The sequence below is a fragment of the Leuresthes tenuis genome, unplaced genomic scaffold (assembly GCF_036924035.1).
Source record: "Leuresthes tenuis unplaced genomic scaffold, fLeuTen1.0.hap1 SCAF_4, whole genome shotgun sequence".
Lineage (NCBI taxonomy): Eukaryota > Metazoa > Chordata > Actinopteri > Atheriniformes > Atherinopsidae > Leuresthes > Leuresthes tenuis.
The window spans coordinates 19,199,415-19,226,085 of NW_027325358.1; the positions used below are offsets into that span (position 1 = coordinate 19,199,415).

Genomic DNA, 26,671 nt, shown 5'->3' on the forward strand with positions numbered 1-26,671 from the left:
CACTGCTCATGTAACACAGACTACCAAGCGGCATAGAAGAACAAGTTTAACGATTGTGAGCTGAGATTGTGACAAGAAGCTGAAAATCCAGAAAAGCTACACATTCTGTCACAACTATAATAGCTCATCTTGTGTTTGACATATACTTTATTACATTGTAAGATCATGTTATGCTTAGATGTAGAATATCTGTCATATTACTCATCCCCAGCTGCTGCTGCCTATATGTTTAATCAACACTGCTGAATTGGAAGCACTTCCTGGAACAAATTATAGCAACATCAAAGCAGCTGAAGTTAACACAAAATATATTCAATCACTTTCTTCTTTTCTTTTTTTTCTGTTTAGCTCTTTTCTTTTCTTCTTTAGACTATTTCTTTTTTTTTCTGGACAATCCTTTAAAGGCTTTTTGTTTTGTTGCTCGCATAAGTATGTAATATCTCATTTAATTAGCAATCTAAGCCCTCTGACAAACAGGCATATGGTCCTCGCTCTCCCACGGCCTTGGCCAAGGAATGAATATGCATATCCTGGGACCTCAGTAGCTTGTTACTCTGAAATGAATTCTACACAAGCCTAATCCCTGATCTATTATTTACCCCTTGACCAAACATGCAAGTGGGGCTTCCAGACGCTTGACTTGATAGAAATGACTGCCCTGGGATTCGGCTGCCTGTCTCACCCCAGTGGAGGAGCCACTTTGAGGCAGGCAGGCAGGCAGTCAGAGGAGCACAGAATGTTTCTCTCGGAGCTTCAGTCTATCCTCAAACACAAACTTCTTCAACTCTTCACTCTTGAGATATCTTCCTCAAATGTTGAGCAAATCCGCACTAAAAAAAAAAAAAAAAAAAAACTAGTGCTCAATGAATCTTTAATGAGCGCGCCCAGTTCCGAGGGATGTGAGCGACAACTTAGGAAATCAGTGTCACATCCCTGCTGCATATAAAGAAGCAATAAACTGTTTCCAACCACAGAAGCCTCGCGTGCTTGTGCGCGCGCACACATGGGTATGCATGTGTAATATGCAGAACTAAACCCCGGAGTTTAGAGAAAGTGGAAAATTTTTCTAAGCAGAAAATAAAAGCTTGTGTTAAAACAGCCTTGAAAACATGGAAGAAAATGTGAGGACATTTGTATTTATTTTGTTTTATTTACTGATTTTTCAAACACATTTTACCCTTTTTCATTCTGATCGCATCTCTCTGAATATATAATTTCGATTTAAACGCACAGTGTGAAAACTCCGTCATTGTCTTTCTAGAGTTGCACAAGTTCTGTACCGTTTTCTTATCTTGGGGCTAAGGGTTTTTCACACACTTTTGTTGCAGGAAGATGCGACTGCTCACACTGACACTACGTCGTAAGTCAGCTTAAGAGATACTATAAGTCTCTGGACCCGCAGTCACTTGGGTTATGGTTACACACGGTGTGTGAAAGACTGGTCTGAATTCACTCAAATGTACACAGCAGCCACCTTCTTCACAGCCCCGAACGGTCCGCAGCTCCTCGGCGCACTGTGCTGACTCTGCAGAAGGAAATCACCGGGGAAGTGTGGGAAGGCGTTTCGTTTTCCTAAAGGTAGGACAAGCAGTTACAACCCAGCCTCAGCTTGTCAGTGATCCCCGCTGTTTCCCTGATTTCTTCAGTTTACGGTTTGGGGAAAGCAGAGGCGACAGAGTGTCTTGGTGGCGCGTTCCTCTCCGGGAGACCGACGCGTATCCAACCGACGCGCGTTTTTTCTCAGCGAAGCAGTCGTGACACTGCGATCCTCGTGGATAGAAAGAGTGACTGTATCGACCGTCTAACACCAAAAAAAGATCCATAGACATCGATGCAAAGTTTGTTAAAAGAAAAGCGGCCGTGAATCATCACACAAAGCGCAGAGGACTGAATAGGAGAAAGTTCCCCACTTGAGGGCGAAATCAGACTTTTTTGAGGACGCCAACTTTGAAAAGAACCCCTGGGTCTGTCAGACACAACATGCAGCAATGGTAAATATGAATTTTCTGCTTATGTTTTATAAAGCTATCAATATTAAACAATAGAATGTAATATAGTACGAAAATGTAAACTTTTTCTATACAACTTCTGTGCTGTTCAGTCATGTGAAGTTACCAGAGAAGATAAGAAAAAAAAACTAACCAAGTCATACTGAAGTTATCAATTTCCCACAATTTATTTGTAGGTGATGACTGCATTTAAGACAAAACACTTTTGGTTTCCTCGCTTTATTTTCCTCACTCTCACAACCACTTGTGATAATTTAATCATTAGCATGTAAAGGCCGTAATCTCACCTGAGACTTTTTTTTTTCTACTTGAAATTCATTTCCTAGTTTTCATCTTAAATCATCAGCCAGTTGTCTGCTTCTCAGTGAAAAATGAAAAACTTTGCCTGGGAGGGAACTTTTTCTCCAGGTCTTTCTCCAGACAAAGTGTTAATTTGTGTAATTGGTCTAAGTTTACATTACGTTTATGTAACATTCTAATATGATTTCCGTATAGACCTTCCTGTTACCATTCATTCATCATATTTCATCCCACAGTGAACATAGATGGAAATGATAAAAATGTACCATGTACGTTTACTTAAATATAGTTGAACAAATTTCAAGTCATAGCCGGCAGTATAATTAACAAAGTTATTTGTTAGGCCGACAACCCTCCTGCTAAAAAAATCCATGTTTCACCTTTCTGCAGAAATCTTTCCTTGGCCGCATGGTGTTCAGCGTATTGATTTCCTTAAATGTTCTGTCTTGTTTCAGTAGATGTTTGGTCTGTTTGTGATCGCTTAAGGTTCCCTGGGTTAAATGTCAGTGCAAACCAAACTTTTAGATAATTCAAACTACTGGTTTGTGTATTCTTACAAAATCCAAAAATACACTAATCCTCCCTCGTCACCTCCTAAAAAAAAGTCAGGCAACTCCTTTCCAACCTGTGGCTAAGAAACACAAGCGGATGGACACAGGTATTTCAAGTCAGTGTGAGACACTTCTGTGGACTTATCTGTACGTTTCAGGAGAAAGGGAGAAGGAGAGAGTTGTAGGGAAACAGCAAAATAGAAATTTAGATGGATGGCCCCGCTTGAAAGCAACGCAAAAGTACCCTTACTGTTTTGTCAATGAGATGTGTGTGAGATTAATGTTTAACAGTGTTTTGGTCTGGTCTAAAAGTGTGTCTGGGATGTTTCATGGGCTTGTGCTGCTACTACACTGAAGAATGCCAATTTACATTCCCCGGGTGTCATTTCATTACTTTTATCTCTGTGCTGCTGTCTCTCTGACATGTCACATTTCTTTTACTCCATTAGTCACAGGAGCTGAAAGGCTACTAATGCTTTTTAAAAATATTTTTGTGTCATATATATTTGTCTCGCTTTTGCGTCAGATAGCTTTACTCTAAACTCATCATATTCATAGAATTATAGGCGATTATCAGTCAGTGATCACGAGTTGATGAATGAAAGCATTTCTTACAGAGAAGACAAAAAAAAATCAACAAAACAATCCGTGAAACTGAACTTCACATGAAATAATATTGCGTTAAATGTCCCTGCTGTGCAGCAAATAAAAACCCAGCACCAGCCTACAATGCTGCTACGTGAGGTTAAAGAAAAAGTTAAATTTGTCAGTCCGGCTGCAGCTAGGTCGTGATTCCTTTGGGTCTGTAAGAATCAGAGAAGGGAGAGGTTGTGATTGTGTGTGTCTGTGTGTGTGTGAGAGAGGGGTGGGAGCCACTGGTTAGTCGGTTCAATAATCTGCTGGACAGGTGGGCCTGTGACGCCCCCCTTAGAGAGGCTGCTAATGAAGAGAAGGGCTGCTTAGTGGTGCTCTGCTCTGACCCCACCAACCCTCCCTGTCCCCCCTGCTGGCTTCCTCTGATTACTGCTCACATCAAGAACCCCCCCCCCACCTACTCTGCTCCATCCTCTCTGTTTCCCCTAGTTGTCTAACTTTCTCACTCTGAACCTTTTCATATCAAAAGAATGAGTTACCAAAAGTGTGTCAACCATGTGGGGCTTTTATGTATTTTTTTACTTCTTATTTTGTAGCTGCTACTTTCTGTATTCCACATCATGGATTTGGGGAGATAATAACCACATGACCCTCATGTTGCTTCCCATTGTCTGTGCAATTTTAGTAATGAGAGTGCTCTTCAAAATATGTCCCGTTACGTCAGAAGCACAGGTGAAAGAACATAGAAGTGCATGGGAAGAGGGAAGGAAAGCTAACAAAAGTTAATTTAGCTCAAAGTAAATCTGTGCCTTCACCCATGCTAACATGTTAAGATTGTGAGGAGAGCTGAGACAGCACTTTTCCTATCCTCTGCAGATGAGACACAGCAACATCAAAGCAACATTCTTGCAGTGTTTTTATTTATCCAGAGGTGGATCATTGCTGCACTGATAGGGCCCTGCTCTGCTCCATCTGTCCTCAGCCTCAATAATCTCCTGAGTGACTGATAGTGTGTCTTGGCAGTGACAGAAAAGGTAATATTTTGAAAGGGGGAGTGGGGTCATACACCTAGTGGTGGCGTGGAATAAAAATCTTTGAACAAGACACTGTAACCTAAGCTGCAGGGTTTAGTGACTAAACAGAGACACAGTGAAATGTTAAAACAAATTGGATCGCAGGACTCCTAATTTAATAAAGAGCACAGTGTGAGACATACTCCATTTAAAACAATATACATGTGAGAGACGTAATTACATTTTTTTGTACCTCGCTGCACAAAGTATGAAACAAAATCTTCACACGCTTAAACTCTTGAAACATTGTGAAATCTGGTCTGTGTTCATGTGTTTCTTAACTTAAAAAAAAAGAGGCATACATAACAGTGTGTAATTAAAAGGTTTAGCAGCTGTTAAGACATTAGAATTTAAGATGTGCTTGTCTGACACAGATTGATATCTTTTAAGAGCTTTAATCTGCTAAAAGATGGTATTGTCTGGGGTGAGAAGAGAGATCACACTTGGAAATGGCAAGTTAATCAGATTAAAATCGGTCTCTGTGCTATAAGCTGTGTTTAAACTGTAAGCTGATATTTGTTCTTACATGCATTCAATTTGTATGTCCTTTTTTTCACTAGAGGCTCAATTTAACATGTTAAACATGTTCCTTCAGTAAGGAATCAGGAAAAATTGAGTGCTAAAACATGAACGCACCAAGTGTGTAATGCAGCCACACTTCCTTTGCACAACTCGGCCTTTAAAAAAATACACACTTAATGCATATTTCTGTCTTCGCAGACAGAGTCATAATTCTTAACCTTTTTCTGCTGTAATTTGGGGTAACCTTAATTGATTCTGTCCAGAACTAATTACCAGCAACTGTGTAAAATAAACACATCAGTGTCACTGGATGGCAACTGTCCAATTAGTTGGGAAGTAACATTTCACTTGTAATCCATACGTTCTTCAACAGGGCCAGAATATAATTCATGTCGACGCTATAGAAATACCAGAGAAGCTGGAGCTGTAACGAACAGGAGTATAGTTGTAACCAAATGGCTCAGTTGGGAGGTATAGGGTTATGTGGTATAATTTATATTTTATAGCTCCCGCCTGCACGCAGTGCAGTCCAGAATAAAGTTGTTCAATTTTGTTCCATGAACAGGGAGTGAGAAAATCTGGGGTTTCACTTGTGATGGAAACTCCAGACGCCACTTTTTTCCTTGTATTTTTGTATTTTCCTGTTGAGTCTCATTTCTTGCTCTCAGATAGAAATATAGAATCCTTGCGGTTTCTTTGTGTAGAAAACAAATGGAAGTTGTTTTGTGCGTGATTGCACGCGTTTCTTCCTATTTTCTTTTTTTTTGTGTGGGTGTGTGTATTAATGGCCTATCCCATAGTGACTCAAAAGGGATGGAAAGGTTTCCTCGGGGCATACAGAGTGATTTGATTAAAAGAGAATAATTTGCCCTAAAGGTGTCTTTTCTGTACTCTCCAAAAATGCAAGTGGAAGAAATCTGATATGACAAGATAAGTGGTGGCTCATGAAAAATTCCTAAAGACTGAGACGTAGCATGTTGACTTTGGAATTATTACCCCCAGTGTCTGATTCTTTGCTAGTAACTGTGCTTGACAATGTTATTTTATCAGAATAGCCTTTGAAATGATTACACTGCATCTGAAACCTGAATTCTCTCCGTTTATGTACTGAACAAGGACTGGACAAAGCAAACTCTGCAAGTCAAGACAATTTCCTCTTTGGGTTTCTTTTGACTGCACACTAAGGCACACATTAATCGTACAGGATTACTCTAGATGTTATAAATGGCTCTGTGATGCTATTTCTATGAAGTAGCTGGCTTCGACAGGTTAAAGCTAAACTCCACTCATAGAATGCATGTAGCCTTGGCAGTGCCTTCGATGGGCTCTTGATGGAAGCTGCTTGTGTGGCAATCTTGTTTACATTTTTCCATTTTATTCTCTTTATTTTATTCTAATTGCAAACCACCCCTGTACTCAGTTTTTGCGCAATGGCTCTTAAAGCTACTCCTTAAGTATCTTGACACCGGTACGTCCCATTTTTTATTATTATCATTGTTATTATTATTAGTATTTTTTACATCCTGGCTGAGGTTTTCATTGCTGTTCTCTTATTAGCAGTGTGTGCTCTCATTCAGACTGCTGCAGTTGGTGCTTAAGGTCATACCTTTGTGTCTTCTTGTTTCAACCATCTCATAGACCCTCTTTGTGAAAGGAGAAACAAAGTTCACTGTGAAGAAACATGTAGTTCACTGTGCACAGGTGGACCCTGGAAAGCTTGATAAAATGTGTCTCATTGAGTTTATCACTTTGTGAATACTGGACATAACTGCTATTTATAGAGACAGGACAAGGAAGTATCGGTGAGTCTGTCCTGAATGGCAAAACCATTACATGAAAATTTCATTATGCTGCTTGACAAGAGTAATTTGGCAAGCTTAGAACATCCATTAGTGGAATCACTGTGTGCATAGAAGAAGGCTTGTAGGCTGATACTCTTGTAGGCTCATACAATATTTCAAGTGTACATTATGTTGCCTTATTTTACTTTTGCTGATGTTACCTCATGGTTGTTGCAGTAACTGTTCTCCTACGGCTGCAAGAATATTGGTTTGAGTTATCCACTATCTAATATTTGAGTGTTGGCCGCTCCCTCAGGCAAATTTTTGGGTGTGGGCACAAGTTTTATAGAGTCAATGATTTTATTTTCTGCTTAACTCTTAATGTGTGCAGTTCTTTGTCGCTTTTGACATGAAACAAATTGAATGAGATAAGATATGGCGCTGCATATAGTTTCACAATGATTCTCTCTTTTTGCCTCATGTTGTAAATCGTGTGCTTCTATTCATTTTACCCGGAACACTTTCAGCCCTTTCAAAAAGTCTAAACTCACCCTCTGCCATGCTGTGGCATGTTCAGTTCAGCTTCAACCTGAGTGTCGCAAAGACAGACTGTGGTCCAACTAGGAACAACAAGTGATTTATGTTTGTAGATGAATATATGATTCCTGTTGTCAAAGACAATGAGTTATTGTAATCAATCAAAACCTCTGCACCGACCAGAAAAGTCCTGATTGTTATCTCTTCCACAATCAAACCTGATAGATTACACGGACACAGACACATTCCTCTGAATTACAAACGATTCAGTACCCGAGAGTGTTGCTCTTTTGATTGATAGCTTTTATATGTAAAAACTTCGAGCAATTGAATATATTAATGAAATATAGTTTATAGATGTCAATGTCAAAAGAAAAAGGTTTCATCCACATAAATGTACTTTCAGTTTAAAACTCAGGAAGAAAACTTATGTCTTTAATTTTAGATTGCAGCTGTGGTCATATGGCAGAATATATCCATACTGTTTCATGGAAGAAAAAAAAATCTAATGATTTGTTTTTAATTCTTTTTTTAAAAAAAACATGCAGCTGAATGTAGACGTCAGCTGGATCTTGTTCAGTTTGAGAAAATAAAATTTGGGTAGCTGCTCATGCCAGCGTATAATAACTAATGTGTAAATCCATATATGGCTGGTCATTAGGGAGCAGTAATCACTTTGGCTTTCCAAGACTTTACTTTTCGCAGCTTTTTTCCCCCTTTTTTGTGGACAATGATTCTTATCTGAACATATTGACAATGTTACAGACTAACATGTGACCTTGTTGGCTGAACAATCCAGTCTCTATTAGACAGTCTTAATGTAGAGTTTGGATTCTTTATCCTTGTGTGAATCATGTCTTTTACTTTGGCTAAGAATCGGTGAAGGATGTCAGTGCATTGTGTATGCGTTCAATTATGTTGTAGATGTTTTCAGGTATTCATGTACCCAGTGGAATGTGGGCATGTTTTAAAGACACGGTCCTCTCAAGAGAACCTTAGTTATTATAGTAACCATGAACTGTAACCTTAATCAAATAGCAAATTTTAATCCAAACCAAGATGCTTTCAAACCTGTGCTCCCTTTAACCCAAACCTTTCTTTAATCCTCAGACATGCTTCTTCCAAGCCTACTATCACCATAGTGTTGTCACATCATGACATGTTTTTAATAGTGATTTGCTATGATTGTGGAAAGCAGACACAAACTGTAACCTGATTTATATTATGAATATCTTATACAAGTCTGGTTGAAGGTTTGCATATGACTGTTCTTTTTCTCATGCAGAATAATTGTACAACAAATGTCTTGCACTGGAAAAACAATAAGTTAATGCCCAAATTTGAATCCAGTGTTGTATTTCAGGAAACTATAATCACCACTATGATTATAAAGATTAATAAGGCAGCAATGATAAAACCTCAAAAATGTCTTTTAACTGGCATGACCTTTTAAACCCGTATTAGTATTAATATATGACTTCCGCTGGTTGCTTCTCTATAACAACATGAGTTTGCCTTTATCGGATTGAACAACACGTGTTACAGTGAGAAAGTCTTTAGGCCTTAGATCAGATCTGAGAAAGTTAAGAATGTCTTTCGGAGCCTTTTTCTAAACAATTGCAGATTCCGTGATCAACATTTCCAACATTTTACTGAGTAATTGCAGCCAGTTTGATAAAGTCTGGAAGAAGACTCAAACGATCCCCCTTTGCTGAGAAGAAATTGGTTCAGACGGATTCAGAACCAGCGAGGCACAGGCCATGAATTGAAAGCTGCTGGAACATTAGTGCCACTGTATACACTCAAGCTAGTTTTCCGTCACCATGGACTAAGAGGCTGCTTCAAAAGAAAAAAATACCTGCTGCCTCAAAATTCCTCAAGATTCTATATTTATTTGTTCTATATGACTTCTTTCTTTTTTCGAAAGAAGTCATATAGAACAAATAAATAATCTGATAAAACAAAGATTGAGTTTGTGAGGTATTCAAAAGAAGGAAAAAATTTGCCAGTTGTCTATTATGATGGTGGTGGCATCATGCTTTTGCTGTCGTCAGTGCAAATGATAGCTTGTTCAAAATGGATGGATTGATTAAGGAAGACCCATGAATTCTCAAGTAAACCCTCAAACCATTCCAATAGGGTAAAAACACATTTCTATTGCACAAAGTACAAAAAAGCTAACTTTTTTTTTAATGGGCTTCGGAAAATCCAAATTCTGTGAGTTAGGTTGTACTGTCTTTCACAATAATTTATATTTGCATTGTTTGCACTCATGCTTAATCTTTTAACATGGCAAGAACACACAGATGAACATTTCAGAATACAGAGAAAATCTGATACCATGTATTTAGCCTTTCTCTGAGACACTTAACTCTATTACTGTTTTAATTTACACTTCAGTGTGTGAGAGGGACACTATTTTAATTGACTGTGCTGCGCTCCATTGAACTGTGCCGTGCCATGCACTACATCACCAAAAACCTTGAGGAGAGAAAAAAAGTTCTACCGTGTGATTGTTGGTGACAAAGGTGCCATTTATGGTGATAATCATAGTAATTAAGCAGTCTCATGATGATGGGATTTTGGGTGTTTGTGTCTTAGTTCACTTTTCCTGTTTAAGGGAAACTTAGCGCTCATAAGTTATGTTTGAAGGGCGCATCTGTACAGTATGTGTGTGCACGCCCGCATGCATACGACTGTGTATGTGTGGCTTCAAATGCGTTTTTGGCTGTTTTTGGCGCAGAGGAGAAATCTGCTGACAGGTAATGTGTCAGGAGGGGGACAGTGGCGCTTTTGAGGCAGACACAAGAGACGAGTCTCAGAGAGAAGTAGAGAGAAAGAGGGCCTCTTTCATGTGACTCCGCATTCCACCAAGGCACAGGCAGGGAGAGGCACAAGACGAGACATGTGTCCCCCCCCCCTCCTCGTCAATCCCTCTGCCTCTTCCCCCACTGCACCCGTTCTCCCGCCCTCTCCTCCCTATCCAGCCTCCATCCCTCCCCTCCACCACTGACCTTAACATTTATCAAGGAACCCCATGCTGGAATTCTTCTTCAGCATCTGTGTCGTAGAGGGAGTGTCTCTCTCTCACACACACATACACATGCACAGAGTAAAATGCACACACACACACACACTGTCACAAACCAATCTGCTTTGAATATTGTGGCACTGTGGAGGGGCTGTCCTTGTTCCTTGCACAGGAGGTTGGCCTCGAGACACTCACTCACAGAGACATGGACACATGCTTGCACACACATTCTCTCCTCCTTCTTGTTTCTTTATTGTACCTCCTGTCACTTTGTCCTATTCATTTAACCTTTCATTAGAGCCAGCAGACTACACTATGTGTGTCTGCACAGCATCAGGGAACAATGCCAAAAAAGCCCCACTGTCACAGTTATTAGATTCCTTCAGCCCCATTTTACCCCGGCAACTCAATATTAAGAAAGAGAGAGTGAAAGAGTGGAGTCAGGGTGAGGGAGGAAAGGGGAGAAACAGGGGGTGCGTGGTTGACACTGCTGCCCAATTCCTATGGTGAAGGGTCCTCTTGACTTGTCAAGGACATGTGCCACATGTTGATAGCAGACAGATCCCCAGCAGAACAGAGAGGGGAATGTCAGCTACAATGGAGAGGAGGGAGACAGACACAGAGAAAGACACGACAGTCATCTTGTGCTGGGGTAAGCAGCACTCTGGAGGAGTTAGACTGAAAACACAAACAGTTTGTGGAGGAATTCTGGTTTTAATGGGCAGGCGGGAGGGGCAGTCTTGTCCCCAAGGCGGGACAGACCAGTGCCCTTTCCTTTTCCCTCCCTTATTCCTCTCTCTTATCCTTTGCTTCTTTCTGTTCTTTCTTTTCTACTTTGCACAACAAGACATTTGAACAAAAGCATGGTTTTATGACACTTGTTATAAATGTGTGTTTAGAGCGTAAATGTCTATCAAAACTAATCTGTTTCACTGCATTTAGAATGAGGAAAATTAAATGTATTTACTTGATGGATGTCAAACTATTAGCAGCTATTGTATTGATTATTGAGGTACAGATGGAGGTCAAATATTTCTGAAGAAATCATACTATCACCATGTCAGTTAGTATTCCCTCAATGACAAATTCTCAATAGTTAATTAATATAGAGATTATCAACATAATCATTAACCACTGATGACCAGCTCTTTGTCACTCCTATCTTTTAACATTCAGACACTTTTTAACACACAGGGTGTCCTAAGTTTCCTTTTTTCTTACATGCAGGTAGTCTCATAGACTTCAATAGGAGTCCCTCAATATTTGAAACAGCAGCTGTGAGACTGCATTCGAATGTTATCTGCTGTTCACGTCACTGTCCTGGAGCTCGTCACTGCAGTAAGCCATGCAGGTGAAGCTTGTTGCAGACAGGAGAAGCATGGCATTGACTGATTAATGTCTAAGGTTGTGATTAATGTTGTTAACCAAGCAGTTTTTGTGCTTAAGTCTCCTTAAACCTAACCAATAAATAAGAAAAGGAAAAATCAAAGTAAAATGGTGACAGTTATAGCCCCACACAGAACTCAAACTTCAACCTCCTGGCTTACAGTCTCATGTTCTCAGCCTCCACGATGTAGCAAAAAGAAAAGATGTTATATGTTCTATTTATTCCCTTGTGGAAAAAAGAAACTGTACTAAACTGTATTTTATTTTTATTTTTTTTTTGTTTGCTATTATTTTTATTGTTTTTTTTTAGTTTGGAAAAAGCATATTTCTGTATAACCTTTGGTTCATCACATTGTTGAATTGACTTATACTGGACATGGAAAAGCCTTAAGAAAAAAAAAACAAAAAAACAAGTGCTTGCTGTGGGAAATGAGGAATGAGAAGCATCTTTGGTGGACTATACCTTCAAAGGTCTTTTCTCAGGTTGCATTCACAATGCAGATAAGAACATTGACATGACTAGAACCAGCCAGTGAATGGTGGACAAGTAGAAAATAACCCACTGCTATTTGCTCTGCTGTATATAAGCTTAGTAAATCTCTACGGGTCAATTTTTCTATTTTGTTAAGTGTTTTAGAAACTAAAATAGACTGTTGTTTATAAAGGTGAATGCAAAGTTTTTTGACACATAGTTACGTCACAGAAGGTTCCCCTTATCTATTGAAATTACAGTCTCTAAGATAGTGATTTAAAAAAACAACCAACAAATTGAAATTACTGATATGTGAAAATAAAAAGGGTGGGTTCTTTTAAGAAACATGAAGCCATCCCAACAAATGGGGTTAGGATTACAGGATTACATATTTTAGTCAAAATAGCCTTTCTTTGGACATAAAAAATGTCTTTTTAACCTGAAGCCAATGTGAGCATTTCTGTTGTGACCAAAGGCAAATACTTCACTTGAGAGGGATATAAAAATATTGTCCCTATTCAAAATAACAAAATGGAGTGCTCAATTGAATGCCAAAATTGTTTTGGCAAATGAAAGACTTGATAGGCGAACATTTTTCTTGTTTATTCTGGATCAGGAGATCTTAAAATCAGTCAGACTAAATTACATTTTCTTATCAAGAATAAAAACCCCTGATCTGACCAGTGATAGATTTTCCAATAAAGCCTTTGCTATTTGTTGTTGAAAATGACCAATTTATAACTGATATGTAGGGCGATCAATCTTCAAAATGTAACCTGGCCAAACTTTCAACAGAATTCAACATAGTCTTCATATGTGATGTTTGAATACGCTGAAGAATCAGTTGTGAATCTGCTGTGGTGAAAGCTGAGAAGCCATTCTGGCAACAGTCTGGAAAACCGAGTGTATGTTCAGTAAAGTAAAGAATGGAAAAGCTGAGTTTAGGTCAGTCCAGCCCAGTCAGCAGCAGACAGTGATGCTCCTCCAGTAATCCATCAGCTGAAATGGATCAGTGCCTGGGGTGGAAAGGCATTGGTCACTCTGGTGGGGGGCAGTGAATCGCTCACCTGTCACTGGAGATTGAGGCAGAGTGGGCACACACACACACACTCGTAATCACACAAAGACATTTTCCCTGCTACAAAGAAAGAGGGGCAGGGACCAGCACCAGTCTGAAGCCTAACCATCAACCAGTAGTCTTGATGCAGCCCATCTCTCACTTCTGTCACCCCATTGCACCTTAGCCTTCCCTCCCCTCCCCCTCTGAGGCCACCACTTGCTCTGCGCAACTATTAATTTCTTTATCTTCATCTCCTCACTTAGTTTGAGCAGTGACCAAGAGCCTGTCTCTCTTCTGTCCTCTGTTATCCTCTCTTGCAACCTCTCCCTCTGCCTTCAGGCTGTCGATCCACCTGTCTGCTCCACATCTCTCTAATTCTCTGATTGGACTCTCTGTGTCCTCTCCCAAGGCTGTTATTGATAGTGCTGTTATTGTGTCCAGTCCTGTGGCTCTCAAGCACTTCCTTCAGGTCAGCACTGCTCCACTGTGAAAAACATTCAGGGAATGCCAGTAAAGAGCTTTTTTTTTTCTCTCTTTTTGGTCTCTCTGTGTGCATGTCCCAAAATGTGCAGATTTCTGAAAGCGCTAAAACCACAGTTACTTATTTCACTTAAACTGTTTAGGCAAAGTGTATCTGGTTGGATTTCCAACAGATTCACAAGATTGAAAACAATCTTGACATTCACACCTGAACTCTATTTTGTCATAGTGAATAAGGGACAATATTTCCTCAGCACTACATGTTCCTTCTCAAGCGAAGTGTTTGCCCTTGGTTGCAATAGAAATGCACAGTGGCATTGATTGTGTTCTTTGTTTGGTGATCCTTTCTTTGGCACATTTCAGCTTAATCTTAAACTATTTTTCAAAGCAAAGTGTGAAAAGTTTTTAAAGTATCCTGGAGAACTTTTCTTTCTTTATAATTCTTCATAATTTAATTTGTCCCCTGTGCCGTAATCAAGGTCTACATGCCTAAAACCATTTGTACGGAAAAAAAAAATTCACCTTTCATTTTATCTCAGCTGAGCTATCTTGATGTTGTAGTAGTTCTTGAAAGATTTACAAGGTTAAGCAGGGACCTGCAGCAGGAGGCTTTTTTCTTCTTTGCTTTTGTGATGTGTTAATTTATATTTACCCGCTGAGGTCTCTCTGTCTCTCTTTCTGTCTCTTTTTGTCCCTGTCTGTGTGTGTCTCTCTCTCACTCTAGGCTCCAGTCCCTCCCCAGCATGGACCTTGTATTTATTACCCTCTAAGTAATCACTTTGCTTTCTCTTTTGATAGACTGTTATTGCTCTAACTAGCTGAGGTCCCTATAGGTATTTGGAGGCTTTCCAGTTTTATTAGACAAAGGCCTCATTATTCAAGGCCAGCATTAAGACTACCATTAGGTCCATTTGCCCCCTAGTCACATGTATCCAGTTGCAGCCAATTCATATTATAGCCCGTGCATACTTAGTATTTACAACACAAACATACTCATTCCCTCTTGTCCAAGTTAAACGTATACAATATTCAGAAAACAACCTTTCGTCCTTAAGAAGCAGCTGTTTCTGTGCGTTTCCTCCTTACAGTAGATAATGGCAGCATCATGGTCTGGTGACAGTTATTAAAAGTGAAACTTTAATGTGACTTCCCCACATTTATGTCTTATAATGACACCACAGCTACACCGCATATTTTCCAGTTTTTCAAGGGAGAATTAAAACTTTTATGGAAAACTATGTTTATAATTTATGGTTCGCCGTAGGCATTTTCTCTCGCAGCAGTCAAAGATTTGAGGACTGACACTGTGAGAACTTAGTGTTAATATATAGAATCAAACCCACATATAGCCACAATTTTCCCTTTTTTCAACATGTCGGTGTTGGTTACAGACCATTAACAACATCATTCAGCATTTTGTGGGACTCCATTTTGACTTTCCAGATAGAAGCTAATGCTAAAGTCTGATGTCTGCTTGCATATATTGCAAGCCTATTCACAGAAAACATGTGGAGAAATAACATTTGGCATTTAAGCAAAAGCCATCAAGGTGCAATAACCAGTGTGTCAATACTTCTGCTTTAGCCAGTGAATATTGGTGGTATGAGATATCAGGGTCATAACTTTCTGCTCCATTATTTAGTCATTGTTTGAGTGCAAAAAAATCTCAAAACATAACAATTTTTGGCACCAGGGACAGGCTCAACAAAATGGATAAAATAGATGAATGGATGGACATTCATTGTGATGACTGTTTCACTTCAACCTGTATATTCTAGCTATTTGGCTCCCCCATTTGAATCTTTTGAAGATTTTTAACTCAACTAACAAAAGCACATTGTTTGGTAAGAATATTAGTTAATTATGACAAAATGAAGAAGACAAACATAGGAGTGAGGACACAATGCACTGCAACAAGACCAGCTGACCAGCAGAAATTTAACAACACAAAACTATTTAGTTTTAGTGTTTTAAAAAAAAAATCTGATTGTCTGTTTTGTCACAAAAACTTGTGCACATATGGCCCACACTTTTATAATAATCAGAGTTGCAAATTAGAAATTGTTGACGTTTAAAAAAAAACAAAAAAACTTTTCTTAAAATAACTACTTGCTCTGTGAGGATATTAAGTGTGAGGTATACCAGAGCGCACTCACTCTGCCTCTGTGTGTCGTAAACTGAGCTAATTTGTTTACTGTTTTGTGGCAACCAAATATGACGTGCACGTGAGTATCTGCTGTGCACGTGAGGAGCTGATGAAGCAGGCATTTCTCAGCTGAATTACCCATCTTCTAAAATATCTCAGACAGAGAGCGGATCAAGACCGGAGTAAACCCTGCTCTTATTTTAAAAAGAGCTTAAGACTGCTTGAGTGCTCCATGTTTTCAGTTTTAATTTCAGCTTCATTTGTTTCAGACTAAGAATATGTTGCTGTAATGAAATAGTTTTTTTTTCTAAGATTGTGTCTGTATGTATCAGTATTGTATCAGCTCTGCTGACTAGGTGACTTCAGATGAAGAAAGTAAAGTGCTTGGGATCTGTGTAACGCATGTTACAGTGATCTGTGATTGCCACGGCCACAAAAAGAGTTGGAATAACCACTAAGGCAAATTTGAATAGTTAAGAAAATCAGCAAGTATATAGAATTTGTTTTAAAAAGATGAATACTTTTGTTTTCAAAATACAATTTATTTTTTGCCCTGAAATAATAGAGGCTTGTCCTTTTAAGGTGCTGATTGAGTGATTATATGCCAGCCCAAATGAACTGCATTAATGGGGGAAATCCAGCTGAATTTGTTGAACGCCACAGATTTTTTTGGAGAATCTGTTGTTTCTGCTCACGCATATAGAGCACAGGGTAAGATGCAAAAACAATGCAATTGAAATTGCTGTTTTGTTTACAGCATGTAGAGAAGGATGGATGGGCTCCCTTGATGACTCCTTTTGTTTTGATGTCAATACTACATATATTTCAATGTATGTATAGTATTGTTGAGTGAGTGGGGAGCAGCAGAGAGGCATCCTTTCTGCTGTACTCACGCACTCACTTAACTTCTGGAGTTTTTAATAGGTAGCTAGCTCGATAATCTCTGTAAAGGAAATACTTGAGAATGACATTGCTCTTATGTTATGTTGAATGAGTCAAATTTCCCTCCCACTTCTTGTAGGGGACTAACTTTACAGGATGCTACTATACTTCGTTCTTAAGGGTATGAAAAAAACAACTGGTGTGATTGTATCAATTGCAGAACTAGTAGAAAACTTCAGGCTTGCACTGCATGTGCAAAAAATGGCTTAAGATACTTCAAGGCACCCATGTGTGAGGCATCAATTTATTGCAGCACCAGCACTGCAAGTTAGAGACTTCTTATCTTAATTCTTCTAACTTGTAATTTTAAAATGATTTTCTCCTGGTTTATACCTGTTCTGATCAGATCTACACAAGTCAAAGTGAACACTTTGTGTCCCTGACAACACATGAGAAGCCTCACTGTTGCTAGAAATTTAAAAAAGGCAAGCTCGCTAACAGTTAAGCACACCAGCACAAACAAAGACACTGATCGCACTATTTTTTTCTCTTTCATCGTTCGCTAAATTTCACCATTGTGACTTCCACTTCCGCCCATACACTCTCCACCTGGAACAAGGTTTAAGGTGCTCCAATTTTTGATTCCTTTTATTTCTTTGTTGAAGCTTTTTAATTTCTTTTAGCCACCTGTGTGTCCAATATGATACTCATCCCTTCTAATCGATGGCCCCTTATTGGCTTTCTGCGTTTGGTCAAATATCTCATTGCTTTCTCCCCCGCAAGGCAACAGGCTCCAAACTAATAAGAAATCTCCTCAGTCTCTTGGGCTGGGTCTACAGATGAAAAAAAATATTAGGGGAGAGATAGTTTGTATCTGTGACCAAAATCAGATTTTCAACAAGTTTGCTAAGTTGAAACTAACGCCTCTTACAAAGAAGTTGACATGTTGAATGATCTGGAAGAGGCTGTTAACCGAAGTTCACACTAAACCTGTCAAGCTTGAAGTGTTGTTAGATCACTTAGCCTGCGTAAAAACAATTATTTCATAGTCTCGATTTAGCTGCCAAAGAGCTACCATGTGCCTTTTATTCTTAACACTGTTGCCACATATAATCCACTCTAAAATAAACATTCTATTCTTAACAATAGATGAGGCTGATATGTTTTAGGTGGAGAAAATCTGCAGAGCAAAGCTGTAAAGCACTGTTAAAAGACTGAAAAGACTGTTTACAGCAAAGAATGTAAAACATGTACCCGCTCTTTGAGATTTTACTTCTGAATATGTCTGTAGTTAAAACACCAACTGGTACTCTTTGATATTCTGCTGTTATTCCAGTGACTTTCATTTTAACTTGCTATTTGGACACCTAAACCACCAGTTGACTTGATTAAGTTAAAAGATTTGCCTGAAAAAGGAACCCACGAACCACACGTTACAAATATTTTCTTTTTTTCTTTTTTCAAGTCCTGTCTTGTTTGAACACAAAAAATTGTCAGAGACATGAAAACAACAGTTTGTATATTACTTTTCAATTGATGCTAGGTATTATATAGAAAATACATCATTCTTGTCCAGACGCACTGTTGTGATCTATTCATTTTTTGGCATATTTTATGATTTTCATGGGACTGTCTCGTAAATAATTGAATCAAACATAAACATGCAAAAATGCTTGTGTTTGCAGCTCTTTCTTTGACAAAATATGATGTCATAGATCTATATCTTTTACTATGCTCTGATGGTACATTCGTGTTCGCTTTGTCTGTAGTGGAAATGTCCCAGGTAGAAACATTTAGAGGAACAGGAAGTGATACATCACCACACATTCATCATGCAGTGTTGCAATGAATCTATAGTTTGTTTTTCTGTGTTTTACCTCTACTTAAATCTTTAAGTCGTGATTGAGCTTCATAGTGGGGAAGTATTTAGCATTTGGCATGCATACATTTATACTGTATGTACCATTAAGACTTTTTTAGCCATTACTTTCCCACAGTAGGCAGTAAAAAACTGTAAATATTCTTGTTCCTAATAGTAGGCATGCTTTTTGGATGTTTCAGCGGTTTATACAAATCTTCAGGGAAGCATTGCATCACTTTTGAGTAAAAAGTGAAATTTTCAGGCTCCCTTCAGTTTTTACTTAGTTGTGAATTTGTCTGTAGTTGTGACATTACCATGCTGAACCATCAACATTTAAATGTCTAAAACCAAATGATGTATTTTAAACTCCTAATTGTTACGATTCATGAATGAGAGCAAAGTAGAAAGAACTGTGGATAATGTTGTCTTAGATTCACCTCTATCCCATTGTCACCTGTATGAGAGTGAGTGGAATAACAATATAATCCTCTTTATAAGCAGCCAAATCAACAGTGTGCAACACGCTTACGTTGTCATGTAGAAAAACATTGTTCAGCGACTTGTGGCAGGTGGTGAACATCACACAGCAAGAACGTGGGAGGAATTGGAACCTAAATGTCATCACATTAACTGTGAATCTTTTTGGACAAAGAGAAATGAGAGTAGAAAAAGTGGTCATGGCACAATGTTTTACCTTTTTTGTGGAACTGTAATGCTTTGCACCATGACAATGTTTTACCTTCACCCACTGACGTCATATTTGGACTTTCATTAAGTGAATACTTTGATACTGCACTTTGGTTATCACAGAAACTGAAATAAGTATAACATTACTTCTTTGTATCTTTGCTGAATTCTTATGCCATATTGTTTTAGTTTTTTGTTGTGTTTTTTCCCCCTAAAACTGGGCCAAACTTGGGTTGTTGGAGGAAGATTTTAAACCAAAAATCTGACAGTTATTCCATGTGTCTGAGATGATCACTGCCACCGCGCGAGAACAACAGACTGAATAGTGTACAAGATGTGAACACATTCTGTCGTTGGTAGACAGATTTGGCGCAAAAAAATGATTGATGGCTCATAAGTTGCTAACAACAGCAACTTTCCACTGCAGAATGATATATATACGGGTTTTACGCTTGTCTTTCACTGCAGGGTTCCTTTCACACATGATGTTGACAAATTTTCTCAGACATTAATCAATAGGCAGCTGATCAACAAAACATATTTCTTTAAAGTATCTGACTCAAATGTTATTGCGATTTTTATCGTCATCAGTCTCATGTGTAAGTCAGCACCGTATGAGCTGTTTGGAAGAGCAGTCATACCCAACTTGTTTTGTAATTCAGACTGGAGGATTTGTCTTTCACATTTGAATACTTTTAAACTTCTTCACCAATGTTCACTTGAAGATAAAAGTAAAGTAGTTGACAAATATGTCAAAGAGGAAAGGATTTAATTATCTTTGCAAAGCACAGACTATGTCATAGGACTTGCTTGTTTGTATTTAGAGCATTTTCAAATGATTTGTACCAACAGATTTCCTGTGTGGTGTCTTAAACGAGTTTATGTCGGCGAGGCATTCACTTTACACATACCCTAATAAATAACATTATGTCAAGCTGCCTTATATAGAGAAAATCTTGAAATCCTGACTAGTTAAGAACACGTTAGGGTGTCCTGTCAGGTAGGGGGATGTTAACAATAGATCCTTTGGGCTCTGTGGGTCTTTGTGGATTGGGCTTGTTTTAGACAGATCCCATTAAATCCCATCAGATTATTATTTGGGAAGTTTGGAAGTTGTTTGAACACCTGAGACTACATATGTGTATGTGTGTTTGTGTTTGTGTGGTGTCTATATCTTTCCTTCCACTCTAATGGGTATTCCTTAGAAGCTCTACGGAAGCACTCTATAGCATGTCATTTCATGCTGCCAATCTTCCACCAGCCATTAAACAGCATCCTTGATTGTGTTAATAGTCTCTCCATACTGCCTCTCTCTGATTCCACAGTGATTGGAAAAACACTGGTGTCCCTTGTGATATGAAAGGAATACATTGAAGAGCTATTGTGGTTTTCAACAGCCTGGCTGTGTATTGTTTACTGGGTCTGCATGATTGCCTTCTGTCCAAATCAGAGGGTACAGACAGTCAGGGTAAGGGTCTATAGGGAACACTGTGTTGTGGACTGTCCCATCGTACTAAGAATATTCACTCAACCCATGACTCTGAGGTGGACCCCTTTCCATAGTTCAGTAAACACACACAAACTCACATGTAGTGGGAGTCATACATTTGTGCACTAGGGATCATATGGTTGTGCAAAAAAGTTAGGATGTGTATTGGAGTTTCTGTGTAGTTGGAGACCATGTCTATCCTCATGTCACAAATAATTACCCCCTATGTGATTTTACTTTTCACAGTGGGAAAAAAAACTCTCACTGTTTGTGGCACATATAGCACTTAACTATTAGAATGCATATGGTTTGGAATATGATATATGAGATAGATACAGGCCAAGTTTGTACTGATAAGTGTAGACTTTTCCTATGATCTTCTCAGGTCGTCATTTGCTGGTGACAGCAAGTTCAATGAAAGAAAACAAAAGTAGAGGGGGTTTCCCCTATTATAATCTGCAACAACCTTTCTTTTTTATCTGTTAATCCTGTATTAAGCTAATTATACCCTCTTACATCTGGTACAGTTGCACATCTTTGATCAGATAGAGGAAATATTCAAAGAGCAAGGTTATATCTCTGAGTTTCAGTCTGGTAAATGCTAAAGGCCAGTACAACCATTCAAACTTAAAATACTTCCATAGAAGGGATTTATTTTTTCCTTAATTTCCCATTCAGTTATTTTCAGAGTTGTGCGTGTTTTTGATTCTTTGTGAAATTTATGTTTCATGGTCATGGTTTTACTGCAAGTCTGATCCTCAAGGCTGCTTTGGATAACCTTGCTAACCTTGCTAACCAGCGAGGTAACATTAGCATATTTCATCCCAGAAAAAGATATTAAGCAAAATTAACAATTTTTTTCACACTCATAGAGCATAGCAGTAACTGCTCTAACTCACATATGTTTAACACAGACATGCTCAGGTTGTTTTACTGATGAGATGAGCTAAAATCAGATACTAAGTGTGATGGTTGTGCTATTAGTCCCATTTTTCATTATTTAGTTTCGTCATATCAGCACCTTCTGCTGACACAGCTTTGAGCCTGCAGAGGTGAATCGAGCCGGCGTGCAGTTGTCACTTAGCTGATTCTGTAAGTTGATGTGTGTAAGGACACTGTCATACGGGGCTCATATGCTTCTGTTTGGCATATATGAATCAGGAGGAACAACGGTGGGTTAATAAAGACATCTTTTTTGTGCACAACCCATACGTGAAAGAGGGTACAGACTTCTGTATGAACCTCATTTTGTTTATGTGTGCAGCAATTCAAGAGTAAAGGGAACATTTGCACCAGTGAAAAGTTCTGCTTGGTTACAAAAAAAATTGCTGGTGGGTTGAATAGGAATGAAGAAAGGTATGACAGTTTGACTATTCTTTTTGTACATTTTGGTTTACATTAAGTATCTTAAGAGATCATAAGATTATTTTCTTTTCATCCCCAAAGATAGAGCAGAAATGCTGCTGTTGCTTACAAGCAGTGGAAACAATCAATTGCATGAGCTCATCAAGTGTCAGGTTATAATGTTTGTGCAGACTGAATAGTGCCCAACTCTCATGAATGTACTATAAAGCCATTGTCATAAAGCATGTAACAGATAGATATTGTTGATCAGCATATAGAAGCCTGACATTCACTTTGGGAAAAATGGAAAATTCCGCTCAATGTTTTCTTACACCAACAGAGAGGTGGGTTCAGATTTCAGTTCAACTTTAAAAGCATGTGTGATGTGTGACACTTTCTCTAATACATCCATAGTGTCCTACATTTGTAGCAGCTGAGTGAAAAAATATTTGATTATCACGGGAACCTATTGGGAGAATTTAATCTGTATGTTTGTTTTGTGCTTGTAAAAGTTCTGACCATGTCTCTAAGGGTTGTGGTGGCTTGATGTTGTTTAGACTCATCTCCCTGCCTTCTTCCCCCTGGAGAGCTGTCTTTGTAGCAATCCAGCATCCTGTTCCCTGCTTCACTGCATCCATATCGCACTAATGATCATAGGAGTGGACAGCTGCTTAATGCAGTAGTGTCATCAGTGTTGCTGTCTGATAGCAGCCCCATTGCACTTGACGCGACTCAAATGTATCTGCTCCACTCAAGCCCCCCTCATAGATCGACTAATGTGGTTTTGGACCACCTCGGTAAAGGTGTTTTAGATGTGTGCCATATCACATTTGCAGTGTATGATTACAGACAAGGTTCTTATCATTTTACACAAAGTCACATTTTAAAGTGCATCTTTCAATGACCTGAATATATCATATATTATTCTTAGTTAGGAAAATACATTAACTAATACTAATCATTTTTGGAAATGAAAACAGAAATGGGCGATGGTGTGGTAGTTATCACTGTTATCTCACAGCAAGAAGGTTTTCAGTTTAAATGTCACCTGGGGCCTTTCTGTGTTGAGTTTGTATGTTCTCCTTCTATGGCTTCTATGAGCCAAATACAGGCATGTAAGGCTAATTGGTGATTAAAAACTGACCATATTAATGAGGCATCGTACACCTGTCCAGGGTGTACGCTCAGTGGCAACAGGGTTGGGCTACAGCCAACCCGGTGACACAATAGGATAAATTGGGTGGTAAGTTTTAATTTGGGGCTCTGCAATTCAACCTTTAATTAAAAAGGAAAAATATGGTCATTTTAAATCATGACCCTATTCAAAAGCCCAGTCTCACCAAAAATCATTGTGTCACAATCCATGGCGATAGGTTGGGAGGTAACCTATTTCTACACTGTTGTTTTATGTAAGGCAGCATTCATGTGACACAATGGGAATTAATCTATTCATCAGTGCTGCAAGATTCTTCCTCGATACTGAACCAATTCCAAGCAGTTTTGTCCTTGCCATTTATACCAAACAAATCACTTCACATGGCCATGGTGCAACTGCATCCTTGAAACCCGACCAATGATCATGCATGCATTCCGTACAGACTTAGAGCATGTTTCTTTTTCAGATCATGGTGCCATTCTGGACCATGAGCTCTCTGGAACTCTAGATTAAGAGGTTCATAAACCCATTACCAAGTAAGGACTTTCCCCAGAAAACAAGTTCTTGGAAATGAGTTTCAAACAAGCAAGTTAATCAAAACTGCACCAATCATGTGTCCTGGAAGAGATATCTCAGATATTGAGGCCAAATTTGTTAACTGGTTACCACGTAACAACTGTGGCAATGTACAGTCAATTGTTTTGTCAGTTTGTGCAAATATTTAGGAACACCTAAATCCTGTGTAAGTAAGGACTAGTTTGTGTGTGATAAGCATCTTTAATTTAGTAACGGATGGACAAATGATGAAAAGATAGGTTCGAGAATAGAAACAGTTGCTGTAGATGATTCCTGACCTCCAGTGGCTGCAGAAACACCAGCGGGTTCATCAGAATTTTGTAGCATGTGACTTACTTTACACAGTTTGGTGAATTAGAATATTTGAAAAAATATACACAGATACAAGATTATAGATTTTAAAAATGCAAATATAGTTCCAACACACAGAGAGACGCGTACACACAAAAAACTTCAGTGTTCTGTAAGTAGTCTTCTAATCATGCACTCTCTGTGGCACTAAGTTGAAGAGCTCTGCAGCAGCAGAGAACCACAGCTGCAAGTAAAAACAGCAGAGCAGTTGGAATCACACTGCACATTACAAGTTTCATAAAAGTGTGAAAGAAAAGGTACACCCGCTCAAGGTTATGTTGGTTCATGACAAGTGGCTATTCATTCTCACAGGTCTGTTTGTGTCAGTGTGCCAAAAAGTTATTCTTTCCTTAAATATGATGACTATCTTAAACTGTCTCTAAACAACATACGGCACTTAAAAGTATTGTAAGTAATTTCGCATGAATCTTTTTATGTATCCAACAGAGCTTTTGATTCCAGCTTCATTGTTATCATTATTATTATTATTAAGGAAACTTTGTAGACTAGATTGTATTAAGTACACAGGTCACAGGCTTAAACTTAACCCTAAATCCTCACCATACTCGCCTACTTGACCAGCTTTATCATTGTCCCAGGTATCCAGTGGTCCTGCAAAGACCAATAGCTGGCAGTGAACAAGTAATTATTTCACTCAGGTATAGTATGAATAAGGCCTCGCAAATCGTTCAAAAACACTGACTTAGATCTGTGTGATAAAATTGCATTGGGTTTTGTATCTTTCCCAAATTCAGGTTACAACATGTGTTAAACCGTGGGTCTACTCACTTTTGTTGAGTTGCTGGCCAAATGCAGCAGGAAACTGCAACACTTTCAGTTTTATTTACCAGACTGAGGCAACTAATCTAAGTCATAACAAGTAGAAAAGGTAAGAACAGATTGTGAAGAACAGAAAACACTGATAAAATAAAACCAGAGACAACTTAGCTGTCTTATGCAGAGGCACACATTGATGATTGACACACTGAAGTATTTCAGCACTTTTAGCATCACGGAGGTTCATTTATTCCCAATGTGTCAGAATAAATGGGTATCGTAAAGCAGATATGGAGATTTAAAAATAAATAGAAAAATGAATTTCAGCCTTCAGCCTTTCAACCCACTGTTTAAATAGGTTAGAATATGAAAAGAAGAGATCATCTGTACATGTTTGAGGGCATCAGAAGATGGTACACCACAACTCTATCTCTAAGTCATCCTAGTGTAGATTCTTGTCTGTCCCTCGTATCTGTTCCCTTCTTCTTTCTCTCTTCTCCCTCTGTCCCTCTCCTCGTCCTCCCGTCTTGCAGTTCATATTTCAGTTTGCTCCCAGGAGCTCGCAGGTCTGTGCCAGACGGAAATTTGCTGAGGCTGCAGGAGCCCCCTTGGAGGCCACATGGAGGTGGGACAGGAGGGGAACAATCAGGCCCAGTCCTCCCTCGCTATCCCTCCCCCGTGTTCGTTCCCATGTACTTTTTCTAACTTTTTTTCCCCCCTCATACTCTTGTTTCCTCTCCCCCTCTCTCCTGTCTCTCTGTCTCCTCTGTATCTAGCCTGCCAGGCTACACAGGTCCTCAGGGTGACTTTCTTTTTGGCTGGGGTCCCTCAGCACAGAACCCTCTCCTCACTTCCTTCACCCACCCCTTCCCTCAACTCCTTTTCTCCAGCTCCTTCCCCCTTCCTTTCTCTCCACTCTCCTCTTTCCTTCTCCAGAGCTCTCCCCAGGGGGAAGACGGTGAGGCCATCCAGTCCCGAGCTGTCCATCAGCCAGGGTGTTTACTTGCAGCGTGACAGGCCGACACATCTGGAGCACATATTCACTAGTGTTCACACTCCTTCTCTGTCTCACTCTTTGCTAGCCCTATATATCCTTATGCTGCCACCAGATGCATTCCTTCTGCTCATTTCAGAGCCCTTTGTCGTTGTTATGACGATCCTGCTTCTAACCAACTTGCACTCACTGGAAGCACACGCAAACACCCACAAAGACACGCACACGCAAAGATTTGTTTTCATCCATTTTTCCTTTTTCATTCACCCCTCCAGTGGTTTTTCAGTTGCATGACAGAAATTGGAGTTAAACTAATGGTAAGGGAGGGCTGGTGGGGAGGTAGAGATGGGGATGGGGCAAAAGTCAGAATTCTCTCATCCACCTCTTTCTCTCCCTCTTTCCTCCTCAATCTGTATCTTTATCTCTTCGCCTGCTCTCTTTTCTCTATTTTCACTGAGTGTAAACTAATTACAGCAGCTCCTCCGCTCCTTTTTGGAAACCCATGACTACTGGTCTAATGAAGTGTCACCTCTTCTTCACTCTGGGTCTTTTTCCCCCCTTTCAAACTCATCCTCCCACCCTGCATCTCACCCATCCGCCCACCCTGTCTGT

General features: G+C 39.2%; 1 protein-coding gene across 1 annotated transcript in view; it reads left to right on the plus strand.

Moving 5' to 3' along the window:
• Positions 1–1,453: 1,453 nt before the first annotated feature.
• Positions 1,454–26,671, plus strand: part of bnc2 (basonuclin zinc finger protein 2) — a 155,872-nt gene continuing 130,654 nt past the window's right edge. The window contains exon 1 of the mRNA XM_072384964.1: positions 1,454–1,991. Coding sequence (XP_072241065.1) covers positions 1,989–1,991 — 3 coding nt within the window. The 5' untranslated portion in view covers positions 1,454–1,988. The remainder of the gene's footprint in view (positions 1,992–26,671) is intronic.